The sequence below is a fragment of the Mus caroli genome, unplaced genomic scaffold, assembly GCF_978045245.1.
Source record: "Mus caroli unplaced genomic scaffold, Mus_caroli_1 scaffold_7, whole genome shotgun sequence".
Lineage (NCBI taxonomy): Eukaryota > Metazoa > Chordata > Mammalia > Rodentia > Muridae > Mus > Mus caroli.
Window position 1 is genome coordinate 23484230 of NW_028227262.1, and position 15405 is coordinate 23499634.

Sequence of the window (15405 nt, forward strand, 5' to 3'; positions counted from 1 at the left end):
TAATGCAGATGCTCATAACTGACCAAAGTGCCAAGAGTAATGGCGACAGAGTGCTCAGCCCTAAATGAGACAGTTAAAGTGCCCCTCCACTGCTCAGGGATCATCACAGAAGAGTGTCAGAAAGAATGTGAGATCCAGAGGACTGGGAGTGGGGAGAAGGGAGGGGGAGGAGGAGGGGGAGGGGGACCTTTTGAACACAACATGCTGCTGTTGTACTCATGAACTCGAAGCTGAGGCCATCTGCACAATACCAGCACAGGATTGGGCCCCTCAAACCCTCACAATGGACTGCGGGGGGGGGGGGAGGGAAGAGGGGCATGACTTGTATAGCAATTTCCTCCCAGATACAGCTTTCATCTGAGAGGGGGGGGTCTTTAAGAAACAGGATGTTATAAGAGGAGGCAAAACAATTCATCCAGCAGGGAAGCTCCTTAAACTCAGGAAGTAAGCAACTCAGAAGTCTTCAGGAAGTTTCTGAAACTGACCAGAACCACTAGGTCTCTCCCTCTCCCAAGTTGCATAAGCAGTAATGACTGCTCAGAGATACCGTCAGACAATCTGAGCTGCCCTAAAAGAAGCTAAGAAGAGCTGAGTTGCCTTTAAGAGGCAGAGACCAACCAAGCTGCATGGAAATGTCTCAGACCAACTGAACATCTTAGACGAGACACTCTCCAGCCCACTGAGTTGCCTGGAGGCTGTGCGGTGAGCTCCAGGTTTCCAGCTTTTGTGAGCTGTCACTGATGCTGGGGTGAGCTTTGCTGATGCAACTGCCTTTGAAAGGTTTCTGCTTCTGTAAGTAACCCCTCGCTACATTCCTGTAATTCCAATAAAGCTCATTGGTTCACCGAGGTAAAATTTGGTGTTCATACTTTGGTCTATCTTGGTTTCCATTCTTGAGTTAATAGATGATGGCTCCTGTCTCTCCAGAAATAGTGTCACGGAAGAAAGCCCGTGCAGCTCTACACACCCAGAGGGGCCGTGGGCAATTAACAACTGTAGGGAGAAGGGTGGCCTTCCCTCCAAGGCTGTAGCTACTGATAGGCTGGCAGCTGGTATTCTAAAAAATAGCATCCCATCTGTACCAAGGACAGAAACTCTACTTGACTTCAGTAAACCAAATATACAGAGAGAGAAAGAGAGAGAGAGACAGAGAGAGAGAGAGAGAGACAGAGAGAGAGAGAGAGAGAGAGAGAGAGAGAGAGAGAGAGAAAGAGGTGCATGAAAATAGGAGGGAGGCATATTAAGAAGGGCTCGGGTGGGTGAGGGGAGAGAGAGAGATGAGAACAAGACATGACACTGACTAAAATTCATTCTATAAATGTACAGAACTGTCAAAGGATAACAATAAAAATAATAACTTAAGGGAAATGGCTCGCTATACCATCAGAAGTGACCACCTGGGGATCACAGCTGACCAAGCTGCTGCTCTGAGTTATTGGAAGGAATTCTGCAGGCCAGAGGAGACAGGAACAAACAAGAGAGAGGGGCCCACAACCTAACAAAACGCTAAATCTAGACCTGCAAAACCAGCTGAGGAACTCTATGAATGGACTGTTTGGTTCCTTGAAGCGTAAGTTTCTCCTCTTCTCTCACACCACCTGGAAAGTTTCTACTGAAGTTAATTCAAAAGTTCAAGGCCTGGGCCAGTATAGTATAGAGCAGTGCTTATAGCCCCATGCAGCCTGATGGACCACCGGCTATACAGGATGATGAGACCATACCCCTTAAGCAACCACTGAGGGACTGCATGACCTCAGAGTCACCATGAACAAGAGGCCTTAAGTCCCTGGGAGTCTACAGATCTCTCAGGGAAGCCACTAGGCTTCTCCTCAAATCCACAAAATGGGAAGTCTGAGACAGCCTTAACTAGTTCCTAAGGGGTGTAGGAATCCCACAGCGGGGACTCAAGCCAACAGCTGTTTACACTCCCTGTAGAGAAAGCAGACAATGAGGGCAGGGGAGTACTCATAGTTTGAACTGCAAAATGGACTCCCCGGCTGGAGGGCAGAACCCGCTTCTCCTTCCTCCCTATGACCCAGACCTACACTTTTCCAGGAAGAGTGGGAATCGCCCCGCAGGGAGCCAGCCACCACCTTGCAAGCAGAGGGCAGGCACCTTCCGCAGCACTCGCCTTCATGGAGAACATAAGAAAAACCCTGAAAAACAAAAACAAAGCAAAAAAAAAAAAAAAAGCAGAGTGTAGGCCAGACCAGCAACTGAGAAACAGATGTTCTTACCTGAGCTTCCCATTTCCCGAGCCCTGGGGAGGGGATGGATAACCAAGTCAGTCGGGCCGGATATTTTCATCTCTGCTGTCCACCAGCCATGAGTCCTAAGCTAGGTCTTCACAGGCTGAAGAAGTCAATCCGCCCTCCCAGAAGATTCCACGTTGAGACCGATATCTAATCCAGGTGACTATTAAAGACAGTCCAGAGTTCATTTAGAACCTAGTGAGTCTGACCTCTGCCCTGGCCAAACCTAGGGCTGCTTGTCAACTGCAGGGAACTCTCAGGGTGCCTAGGATCTAGTCGTTGATTTGCAGGTGAAGACCTGCACAAATGAGTATCTTGATTCTAACACTGGCCAGCATGTGTAATGCTTTAGCTCTTAAATGTCCCCTAAATAACCATGTTATTCCCAAGCCTGTGGTACTACTGTGTGCTGGTAGAAAATTTTGAAAGTAAAACCTAATGGAAGCAAATTGGATCATTGAGGCTGTGCGCTGGAAGGAGAATTTTGGACCCCAGCCTGCCTCTGCACCCTCCCTCCATCCCTCCCCTCTCCTGGCCACCATAAGATGAGCATCTTTGCTCCACCATACACTCCCCACTGTGATATTCTGCCCCTCTATGGCTTGGAAAGCCAGGGGATGAACAGCCGCAGACTGAAAGCACGGGCCAAAATTACCCTTTCCTCTAGGTCAGTGTTCTTAAGTACTTTGTCGTAGCAATGGAAAGCTAACACACTAATTTGTAGAGGTAAGAGTCCTTGCCATTTACCTAGTAGTTTAAATAGTATAGTATCTATTACCAAAAAAAAAAAGAAAATTGAGGTGAGCAAATGACAGAGACTGACCTTCCCTAGAGAACCAATCAGGGGAGGCCAGCATCCTGGGAGTTTGTCAGTCCATCTTGCATCTACAAGATCCCTAGTATGGCCAAAGTATTAAGGACTTAGATTAAGAGGCTGGAGGGAAGGCTCTGTGGTTAAGAGGACCCACATTTGATTTTCTGCATCCACATGGTAGCTCAAATCCATATGTACCTTCAGTTACAAGGCACCCAATGCCCTCTTCTAGCCTTCGGGGCCACAAGGAATGCATGTGGTGCACACACATAAAATAAAAATAAAACTATTTTTTGAAAAATCTCAAGATTAAAACCCTCCTCTGAATATTGTAGAAAGAATGACATTGACAGTGTGGCTGAGTCTGGAGCTAAGGACAAAGAACCCAGGACAAGGTTTTACCCTGGGGCTATGTCCTTAAGAGAGAAGGAACAGCTGGCTGATCCAGATGGCATGGATGCCAAGCATGTGTGATTCCCCAGGCACACTCAGAAGCTGTGTCAAACCTGAAGAGGCACCAACACTGCCTTCCCTGGGGGAGTGCAACCACCCCAGAGACTCAGCTCAAGTTCACACCATCTCCGTGGGACTTATTGGCATCCCTACCCACGTCACGGCAGTGCGCAGTGAGCTGTCCCTAGCCTTTTATCAAAAGAGACTCAAGTCACTTATTGTGTAGAGATGAGGTTCAGAGTGTTATGGAGGAGCTGACAAACTAGGATAATGCACTGTACACACCTTCCACTACCAACCAGGACATTCCAGATGCCATGAAAGAAATAGAGACCCCAGGGACGCCTGAGGAGAATTAACCAATGCCTTGAGACATCTGGTATACCTCTCTCAAGAAACCTCTCTAAAAGTGCTGAGTCATCGGGATAGATATGCTTCTTTATCCTGTTGATGCACCTCACACTGTGAATATTACACGATTCTTAGCTATGTTGATCCCAGAGACCCACTGGCTTCTCATGCCCAGATGCCCAGCCATGCTACAGAATTTCCCTTTCTGAAATCTCCCTGCCAAAAATCTCAAAAAAGCAAAGCAGAACCAACATTTCCATCATCCCTTGTCTTTTCAGTTATCCCACCAAACTCTCTAGTTTATATGTATCCTGGCATGCTTCTCAGACCCTTCACCTTGTTCTCTTTTCCATCCTGTTTTCATCAGCTTTCAAATTAACAGAAGTGAGTCTAATATTCACCCAACCTGCAGACATTCACCACTGAAAATAAAATGCCTAATGTCCTTAGCAGGAACAATGATTACCATTGCTGGCATGCAGAGGGAAGACATGGAATCCAGGACCCTTGGCCCCTGCTGAAGCTAGCTATCTGAGGGCCATATGCTAAAGACCTTGTCCTTCTTCCCAGAACTACACGAGCCTGTGTACCGTGGGGATATAAGTTACTTCTGTGTAGTTGTGATCAAAGTTACCCCTGGCAGAACTGGAAGCATGGGGGTAGCCTCAAAGACACACCCCCAATTCTTCCAGGCAGGCCCTACTTTCTAAAATTTCTACCACCACACAAACAGCTTTACTACCTGGGAACCAAACATTCAACACAGAAGTCTATGAGGACATTTCATATCCAAACCATAAAATCTGAGGTTTCAGTTGCACTGGGCCCTGGGCTCTAAGTCAGCACACCCGAGCCTTTGCTGGTTTCGGTGAGTTGGAGAGCTATGGGCAACTCTGCTTCCTATGTTGGCCCTTTGCTTCCCAGTGACACGTACAAAGAAGAGCTGTCATTCTTCTTCCTCCTGATAAGTATCATGAGTGACTAAAACATTATCCTGTACCTTATTGACAATGGGCCACATGTATGACAGTGGCTGCATAAAATTATGATGGAAAAAGGCACAGTGCTGCATGCCTGTAATCCCAGGACTCATGAGGCTGAGACAGAAGGATCACAAGTTAGAGGCCAGCTTGGGCTACATAGTAAAACATGTCTCAGAAAACAAGTGGATTATAATGGAGGAAAAAAAAATCCTGTCCACAGCATCCTAAGATAATAGCATAGTACATTATCCTCACTCTTGTCATTGCTGCTGTAAACATACCTAATACACAGACATAAAAGAGTAGTATACACAACTACTATCACATGTAGAACATGATAAATGTCTATACTAGTATTCTGTGTACACACAATACATTCACCATTACTTTAGAATGTAATCCTACTACTTGTAAAAATAACAAAGTTTTGGAAGATAGAAAATAAATCATCATATCCCACAGGAAATAATCTCACACATCTGGTGATTAATATGCCTTTAGGGTACATCAGGAGACCTGTAGAATGACTAACATATACACCATCTAAGTTTGTATAAATGCAGCCCGTCATGTTCTCACAACTATGAAGTCACTCAATAGCACACTTCTCAAAATGGATCCTGGCCATGATGCACTGCCACAGATGTGACAAGAAAAAAAGGAATGTCACATGACCATGCTGCCTTCCTATCCACCACACCCTTAATTTCTAGAAGGTTCCTCTATATCTTTCCCACAGATTATTTTATTATAGTTACCGGAAATGCGTTCTATCCTTTGCAGTCAAAATTCCCCACTGAAACAAAATATAAGAAAGAACCCTAACTGTTCAAAGTGCAGAAAATAAAAGACTATGGAAGGCCCCACCCTCAAGGACCCCTTCATTGAGTACTTCTCCTCTCTGAGGCTCAGAGGTCTTCATGGAAGAATAGGCAGAAAGACTGTAAGAGCCAGAGGCAGTTGATAACATTCAGGAAAAAAATTTTTTTCAGACACAACAGGACAGTGGCACATATGAACTTATAGCAATTCTGACAGCATACACAAGTCCTGCTCAAGCTCCTGACAGACAAAATCCCTTCATAGGGTGGCACGGTGGACACAAAATCCCACCAGTGGCTGGACTAGTGGTATTTGGTAGCTGTTGAGAGAATAGAGTCCGTTTTCTCTAATAATGTGTCACCCCTGGTAGGTTGACCCCACTCCCAAGACAGTAATTGAATGACACACACTCAATGGGAAAAGGAGGAGGAGGAGAAGAAAAAGAAGGAGGGGGCAGGAGGAGGAAAAGGAGGAAGAGGAGGAGGGGGCAGGAGGGATACACTATGAAATCCTTAAAGAATTAGCAAAAATTAAAAATGAACTCCAACATTACTCTAATTACTTGATAGCAAGTTACTGTTATTTCTGCCAATGGTCAGTAGAATGAAGTGGAGACCAAAGGACTTTAAAGCTGGGTATTACCAAAAAGGCCCTTTGTGGCTTCCACAGCATCCTCTCCCAAAGGCATTAGGATCTCCACGCATCCCACTGTAGGTAGGACAGCAGGGAAGCAGAATGGGTCTCCCAAAGCCCACACTTCTGCCATCATCCACACAGCCCAGACAGCTCCAAGAGTGTAGCCTTCCCTCCTGTGGATGCTGAGAGCAGCAACTGCAGGTGCACACACTTGTATGCTGGGCAGTTCTGCTTTAACATGACCATAGGCCCATTTAAATGTAGGGATGACACAGGGTCAAGCCTGTGAGCCTTATTTGACCCACATTTCTCCCAAAAGATAGATGCTCCCTTCTTCTAGAGTCTGAGCAGTCCTCAGCTAGAACAGAGTGGCTTAGGGGAAGGCCAGCACACATTCAATTTGGGGAACACAGGTCATGTTTTCTAGACCTAAAATGATAAACATGGACTGGAAATTGTCAGTCTGTATGGAAGCACTGTCATACACTGCAACAGGAACAATCACAGAAGATTCAGTGTGCGTGTCAGATTCAGGATTGGCTGCAGCAGTGTCCAAGGGAAGAAGAGAGAACAGAAATAGAGACAATGCCTTCCTGTGTCTCTGCTTAAACCAGCATGGACTTAAAGCCATACAACAGCCATACCCATTAGCCAAGGATAGACCACAAACGGGGGCTGGGGGGGAGGCAACCTTTTTCTCTCACTTCTTCCCTTTTATCCAACCTGCTGTGCTCTGTATCTGAACATCCATGTGTTGAAGATTTGGTCCTCATGCACCAGTGTTTGAAAGTGGGGTCTTGAGGAGATAATTGAGTCATGAGGGCTCCAACTCTCTCAACAGATTAAACCATGGGGTTTTTTTCTTAGCTGGATATTAGAAGGCATGAAAACTTCAGGAAAAACAGCCTAGTTAGAAGAAATTCCTTGAAAGGCCTATGCTATATTCTTTTTTTTGGGGGGGGGTGAGATTTTTTCTAGATATGTCTTTAATCTTATCAGATATATTTTCCATGTAAATCTTCAATTTTATCAGAAATTTTTCTACATACATCTTGATTTTTTTCAGAAATATTTTCCTTTTTTATATTTATTTATTTATTTATTTATTTATTTATTTATTATTAGATATTTTCTTTATATACATTTCAAATGCTATCCCGAAAGTTCCCTATACCCGCCCTGCTCCCCTACCCACCCTCTCCCACTTGTTGGCCCTGGCATTCCCCTGTACTGGGGCATATAAAGTTTGCAATACAAAGGGACCTCTCTTCCCTGTGATGGCCGACTAGGCCATCTTCTGCTACATATGCAGCTAGAGATATGAGCTCTGGGGGTACTGGTTAATTCATATTGTTGTTCCACCTATCGGGTTGCAGACCCCTTCAGCTCCTTGGGTGCTTTCTCTAGCTTCTCCATTGGGGGCCCTGTGTTCCATCTTATAGATGACTGTGAACATCCACTTCTGTATTTGCCAGGCACTGGCATAGCCTCAGAAGAGACAGCTATACCAGGGTCCCTTCAGCAAAATCTTTCTGGCATATGCAATAGTGTCTGGGTTTGGTGGCTGATTATGGGATGGATCCCCGGGTGGGGTAGTCTCTGGATGGTCCATCCTTTCATCTTAGCTCCAAACTTTGTCTCTGTAACTCCTTTCATAGGTATTTTGTTCCCTATTCTAAGGAGGAATGAAGTATCCACCCATTGGTCTTCCCTCTTCTTGATTTTCTTGTGTTTTCTATGCTATATTCTTATTTGTTCTCATATTCACTCTCTCTCTCTCTCTCTCCAGCTCTCTCTTTTCCTTTTCCTCTCACCCTCTTGCCCCCTCCCTTTCAATATAAATAGGTATGTAGATAGTTAAATGCTCTTCCCCCCTCCCTCCCCCACCCCTCCCTCCCCCACCCCAACACTCCTCCTTCTCTTCCCTACCCAATGGCTCTATGCAGCACCCAACCCTTGTGCCTCACTTACTGGCTGACAGCTGTCTTCACAGGGCCTTTGAGAGCACTGGGCCACACGCAGGCCCACAACAGTATCCTCCATGTCGGTACAGGTGCACGTGTCACAGCCCTCCTCCCAGAACTGGCCCACAGGGTAGACGGTGCCTCGGTGGACACAAACCTGGTGACAACAAGGCTTCTGAGGATAAGCTCATTGGGGCTGTTTAGTCAAGTGGTCAGTGACACCCATGGTATGGAAGATGCTTCGGAGGAGCAGTCATATCCCCAACACACTCCAAGTCAGTCATGGCGGGTCTCTCCTCTTTAGACTGCTGTTTGTGTCTTAATGTTTGGATTTATAGACTAATGCAATGCATGCTAACAAGATCAGAAGGGAGGACTCTGTTCTACATACATGCAGTGCACCTAACATAATACCAGTCTGTTAAAACATAGTAGTAGTTTGGGTGTGTGAGTGGGTGGGTAAGCGGGTGGATGGATGCATAGATTCACAGAGGCATGGATGGATTCATGGATGAATGGACAGCAATGAACAAATGGTTAAACTATTAAACACTCTCTAAATAATCCTTGCAATCATGGTGTCTCTTTGGCTAACCTTGTTAAAGCCATACACTGACTGAGCACCTAGCCATTGTTAATACACAGTAGATTCACTGTCAATAACTCCTGAGTTCATGAAATTTCCGTGTGGGTGTGACAGAATATTGACTGCCCACCTAGCTATCCCTCTCACCCTTGGTTGGGGGAGGTGGGCTGAGGTGTTCATATCCTCTGTGAGGAATAATGAATGAGCCATCATCACATCCAGAGTTGGGCAGGGCCTACCTTGTCAGGGAGACAGGTGGTTGTGGTGCAGCCGCAGTCATTGGTAGTGGCCGAGGCCAGGTAGCCAAGTGGGCAGCTCAGCGTGGAGTTGACACAGCTGCAAGCACACTCGTATTCATCACAGCACTGGGTCTTCCGAAGGGTGGGTGTCCGGTGAGGGGGGCAGGAGGGTGGGGACACTCTTTTGCACTCTTCTTTCCTGCAGGCTGGGGAGGACACAGGTGACACCCTCAGTCCTGCCACACTAAGGACTGTCCTCCACTTGTGCTTCCAAGTATATGCCTGTGACAGAATCCTTGGACCCTTAATAATAAGTCAGACATGCACATACGCACATACAGCTGGCTCAGCAGCTATAAAGCATTTAGAATACCAAAAAAACAGTCATTCTTCCAAAGGCAACATCAACAAAGAGAAAAGCAAGGTTAGAAATCCTTATAGAGAAGGGGAGGCTGCTCAACCCCTGTACTAGCATCCCCAGGAACGCATAGACAAGGCAGGATCCTCCCAGCTACTGACTCTGAGCAATACCAGATACAGAATCCCTACATCCCAGAGGGACCTAGATATGCCATGGCTGGTTTAGCAGGTTACACAATCCTATCCCCATCCAAAGTGCCGCAAACATCGCCCCTCAATCTTACCATCTCTAACAATGTAAAAATGAAAGGCTATCCACAATGCTGTCCCGACCACAGCGCTGTTGTAGAAATGCTAAAGCCCACTCCTGCATCCTGCACCTGATTCCAACTGCCTTATGTCGTGCCTCCTCCTCTCCCAACATCTGCATCAAGGAACTCAAGTGCGGTTACCAAAGTAGGCAACCAAGAAGACCCCTGGCCTTGAAATGGACCCTTGGTAACAAAATACAGAATCCCACGTCTTGCTGTGCCTAATTTTAGCCCACCTCCTTGCTAAAAATATATTTTATGGTTAAATACATAAATCTACAGTGGAAAACACCAAACACCTACATTTGAAAATAAGGTTCAATGATGAAGACAAGCAAGGTACCATGTCTTCCCCTCAGTGGCAGAGGGGACAAGGGGACCAAATAACTAGAGAGTTTGCAGTCTAACTGCCTGAGCCCCAACAGCTGCTTTGTGTTTGTCTTTTTGCTCATTATTATTATAGATATTTTGTCTGCATGGATATCTGTGCAACACATGGATGTCTGGTGTCTACAGAGGCCAGAAAGAGGGTGTTAGATCCCCTAGAACAGGAATTAAAGACAGTTGTGAGACACCATGTGGATGCTGGGAGTTGAACTTCAGTCTTCTAGAAGAGGAGTCAGTACTCTTAAGGAGCTACCTCTTCATCACCCTTATCTGTGTCTTAATGCACCCCCAAAATGGCATGGCTGCAGCTGTGTCCACACTAGACCTGCAGCAGATATAGCCAGGGCAGTCAGGGGACTCAAGCAAGTATGACCTTAAGTATGACCTTCTTTCCAAATGTGCCCTAAACCTAGGTTCAGATAGCTGAGGAGAGAAACGAAACTATCTTGATCCCCTAAACAGAAGAGGACTTGCCGAGACCAGGAGAGAGTAACCCCACAGCTCTCTCCCACAGTGGCCTTACCACAGGTAAAGGTGGGTCTGCATTCTCCAGGGTTGGTCAGGGTTGGCTGGAGCCCTCCTTCACACGGAGGCACTGGAGGCAAGTTGCAGTTGACCAGGTCACACACTGGGGGTCAAAAAAAAGAGGTGCACGTAGGTGAGGTGACTCTCGTCGTTGCTTGTCAGTGGGAGCCTCATGCTCTTTCCTGTGGAATTTTACAATTTTAGGGGGATGGTGACAGCCAATAGAAGTGGATGGAGATTAGACATGAGAGAGGGGTGACACATTAGATGGATGGTGTCCATCCATCTAATGGACAGATAAATGGGTAGGAATGGAAGGAGGGATGGAAGGAAGGAAGGAAGGAAGGAAGGAAGGAAGGAAGGAAGGAAGGAAGGAAGGAAGGAAGGAAGGAAGGAAGAAGGAAGGAAAGAAGGAAGGAAGGAAGTGGATAGGAGGTAGGTGCATGGAAGACAGATGCTTAGATACACAGGAGGAAAATTGATGGATAGATAGATAGATAGATAGATAGATAGATAGATAGATAGATAGATAGACAGATCATGGATGACAGATGTCAAGTTACCTTTACACTGACTGTGCTCCTAAGCATGTTGTCATTTACAAAGACTTGCAGCTTTCAGCTAAGTCTGAATGTTCTAGACCTCAGTTTCCCCTTCCGTACAGTGGAAATACACCAGGTTACCCCAAGTTACTTACCAGGTTAGTTCAAGGATTTCATGAACTTATGAAAATGCAGTCCCTGGCATATTACAGAAATTTAAATTTGTCTATAAGCTGGAAGACTGGACCTAAATGACCAACCCCCTGCCCCAGTTTTCTCTACTGCCAATATTCAGAGACCTGCTTGACAAATCTGTTCTCAAACCAGACTGAACCCCCCATATGGGTTGTGTTGATATCTGATAAATTTCATCAGCATAAATCAACTTCCTAGAACCCTGGCTTCCTTTCTAGTTCCTTGGCCTCTCCCGTGGTCTCCCCACTTTCCCTGGAAGATCTGCCTTTGGAGAATAAATTAATAAACATGCTTGGTGGACAGGATGAGAATGTCATTAGCTCCCTGTCATGCAGCAACTCCACCTTCTCTGAACTCCCTGAGTCATGCTGTCACACACCACACACACACACACACACACACACACACACACACACACACACCGCTCCTCATACAGTAGCTTGCTGAAGGCCTGAATGTGGCTTTCCCCATGGCGAGTATCCTCAAACTCTTACAGGAAGCATCTTCTGGTAGCATGAAATTTTCTTCAGCAAATCTCTGCAGCTCCACCAATCCCCTCACCAAGCTACCATTGCTTTTACACCTCACATTTAAAGCTACTTTGTTAGAAGCTAGGTTTGTTGTTGTTGTTGCTTTTGTTTTGGTTTTTGTTTTGGGATGGTTTTCTTTTAGTCCAGCCAGCCCTTTCCTACCTTATTTTGCACACCCTGTGACTAGGGAGTGTTCTAGAGTACCTGTGGTCTGACCCACGTAGGGCTGACCTGGGCTCTATGACAGTTTGACCCACGTGGGGCTGACCTGGGCTCTATGACAGTTTGACCCACGTGGGGCTGACCTGGGCTCTATGACAGTTTGACCCACGTGGGGCTAGCCTGGGCTCTATGACAGTTTGACCCACGTGGGGCTAGCCTGGGCTCTATGACAGTTTGACCCACGTGGGGCTGACCTGGGATCTATGACAGTCTGACCCACATGGGCTAGCCTGGGCTCTGGACCCTGGAGGAATTTGCTGAGTAGACACATACCACACTCATACTCTGGGCAGCACAGGTTTGCGCTCTGCTTGAGGCGAGCCACTTCACATGGGCCACACGTGGGAGCTAGAAGAGAAGAATAGCCATGAAACTCAGAAAAAAAATCAAGTATGGTCTAGACTAGAGAAGGTTCCCAAAGTTCTCACTCACTGACAGCCAGCATGGACCCTAACTGGGACTCTCATAGCATCTGGACCATGGGACCGGGATCAAATGCTGGCTAAAGCAAATCTTCACACTGGGTCTTTCTCCATCCTCAGCTTAGCTTTCAGAAGACTCTGAGTCTGACGCAAGCATTGGGGTGGAAGGACAGGGGTACATCTGAAAGTTCCTACTCCAGGTACCAAAAAGAGACTCTTGATTACAGCAAGCAGAAATGTGGTCTCGAGAAGAAAAACACCTCCATGAGGCCTTTATTTGGATTGGTCTGTTATGTGTATGACTGGTGGCTGAAGACCCACAGAGTCCTTCTTCCACCAGGGACACCAGGCAGAGAAGACTCACCTCGGGCTGTGGGACACGGCTGGGCAGTGCAGTTAATCTTCCTCCCACTGAGGCACATGCAGATCTGACAGGGCTGATGGTCTGGGACCCAGGTCTCTAGGAACTGAGGGAGAAACAAGTCTAAGCAGCCATACAGGACACTCTGGTTGGAGCCTGGGATCATTCAAGTCAGTACTCCAGCCAAGAGGGCCTGGCTTGCCCTCCTGAGGGCCTGGACATAGGGGATGAGGCTGTGGGTCAAAGGCCCTGTGGCAGCTTTGCCAGTTGTGTTGCTTGTAGCAGACCCTGCATCAGAAAGAAACATGTTAAAAAGATAAAGCTGCTGACTATAAGTAGGGTAGAGGAGAGGGAGACCAGAAGAAGAAAACCACCAAAAAAGCGTAATGGAAGGCATGGGGGGGGGTGTCTACCTGTAATCCCAGCAACAGGAAGACATGGGTGGCAGGATCTGGAGTTTTAGGCTAACCTGGGCAAAGAAAAAGAAGAAAGGAGGAGGAGGAAAGAGGGGAGGAAGCGGAGGAGGAGGGAGAGGAGGAGGAAAAGGAGAAGGAGAAGGAGGAAGAGGAGGAGGAGGAAGAAGAAGAGGAGGAAGGAGGAAGAAAAACAAGGAGGAGGGGGAGGAGAAAGAAGAAAGAAGAAAGTGAGGATGGCAGGGAAGAAGAGAAATGGAAACAAAAAAACAAAAACAAACAAACAAAAACAATTAAAAAAACAACAACAACAACAACAAGGCAGCTGCAGCTGCTATTTCAGGCCGAGGCCTGGGGTCCCTGGGAAGGCACACAGAGCACTGGCTCCCTTCTGGGGCAGGAAGCTGAGAGTGACAGCTGGAAAGGCCTGCTCTAATGTTTTGATTTTCTCTTTTCCGTTTTCTCTAAATGTGGGCCTCAGGTACCTAAAGAATAAGAGGTTTTGTTTTGTTTTGTTTTTTAATCAGAAAGTGTGCTGATAAGCAGTAGCGTTAACCTGCCTCCCACTGAGGCACGTGCAGAACTGGCACAGCCGATGGTCTGGAACCCATCATCAGAAAGATAGCACCCCCAAACGGGTGCTCAACTTCCTTTGATAGGAACTCCCATCTTCCTGGGAAGCTTTACCCAAGCACCCCCAAGGTGGGACTCAGAATCAACTGCCCCGTGTCGCCACAGGCCTGACTGTGCAGCAAACATGCCAGCAGGGGGCGCTGCTACATAGGCCCAAATTGCTTGCAGGCAGAACTGTACAGATTTCCAGATGAAGGCTCAGGAGAACAGGTATAAGAATAGCTGGAGTTCAAGATTAAATAAAGGGGCCAAAAGAACAGCCTACAGAGAGTATGGTGTAGGAAACCTTAAGTGTTCAAGGCTAGCCAAAAGACACAAGCATGTCTCCATACACCACCCACCAGTATCTGGAAGCTTTGGTAGACAGTGTCAAAGAAACGCAGCTCCTAGCCTGAGCTGGAGTCTAATAGTCTCAGAGGTGCCAGGCCAAGGGCTCCAGGGTAAGGGGTGTGTGTCCACCTATGCTGAAGTGGGACTCTGAACAGTGCCACGCCAGCTGCAGCTCCCTTGAGAGGCCCACAGCCTGTGCGGGACTCCAGACCCCATCTGATCCAGCTACGAAAGCCCACATCTCCACAGTGCATTTTGTAAAACAAACAAGAGCTATGGAAACTGGTAAATATTTTTCCTCTTCCCGGGGTATAACAGATTTAAGCCCTGGTTATTTCCCTGAAGGAAGATTTTCTGGGCTTTCTTTTTCAGTCTAAAAATTCATTTAATGGAAATGTTCTTCATATTAGATTCTCATTCTTTCTCTGCTTTAAAGCGACGCTGGGAACGCAGGTGGCTGGATAAGCGCTTGTTTTCTCCCATTTAAACTCTATTTTCTGAATAACTAAAACCGGCTGTGTTCTCTCGTCAGAGGTTTTGATTAATTCTATACTTGATTTAAAAGAAAAAAAAAACCTGCTCTTATGTCCAAACTAGTGCAGTACTTGGACAGATCCCTTAATGCAACTCATGTGCCGGTTCCAATTTGTTGTGCTGAAGGTGACGAAAACAGAAAAGGAGAGACAGAGTCAGACGTGGGGAGGGGGGTGTTTAGCACACTAAGACATTACAATAAAATTCACACATTTCCTGCCTTTGGGACCTACAGACATCTGACATTCACGGAGCCTGGAACAGTCTAAAGTGAGCTTCCCATCACAGGAGGCCAGGGGAGAGGGCAAGCCCATCTCTACCTTCAGAGTGGAGGAAGTGTGTCACCCTTCCGGCAGCTCAGAATAACCACTAGGTGTTAATACCATAGATAAACACAATTGCATCATCCAGGCCCTGCAGGAACCCGGGAGCCATGACAATCAGGGAGGAAAATGTTAGGTTTTGCCAACTCCATTGGGAATCTTATGTCCAGGTACCTAGTTACTTTGGCAATGGGAAATATGATGGAGGACATTTCTT

General features: G+C 46.7%; 1 protein-coding gene across 2 annotated transcripts in view; it reads right to left on the reverse strand.

Moving 5' to 3' along the window:
• Nucleotides 1-15405, reverse strand: part of Vwf (von Willebrand factor) — a 135771-nt gene that overhangs the window by 10273 nt on the left and 110093 nt on the right. For both annotated transcript variants that reach the window (XM_085839881.1, XM_085839882.1), the window contains exons 39-44: nucleotides 12959-13061; nucleotides 12446-12520; nucleotides 10682-10786; nucleotides 9101-9306; nucleotides 8283-8432; nucleotides 2046-2156 (exon numbers count right to left, since the gene is read on the reverse strand). In XM_085839881.1, coding sequence (XP_085696007.1) covers nucleotides 2046-2156; nucleotides 8283-8432; nucleotides 9101-9306; nucleotides 10682-10786; nucleotides 12446-12520; nucleotides 12959-13061 — 750 coding nt within the window. The remainder of the gene's footprint in view (nucleotides 1-2045; nucleotides 2157-8282; nucleotides 8433-9100; nucleotides 9307-10681; nucleotides 10787-12445; nucleotides 12521-12958; nucleotides 13062-15405) is intronic.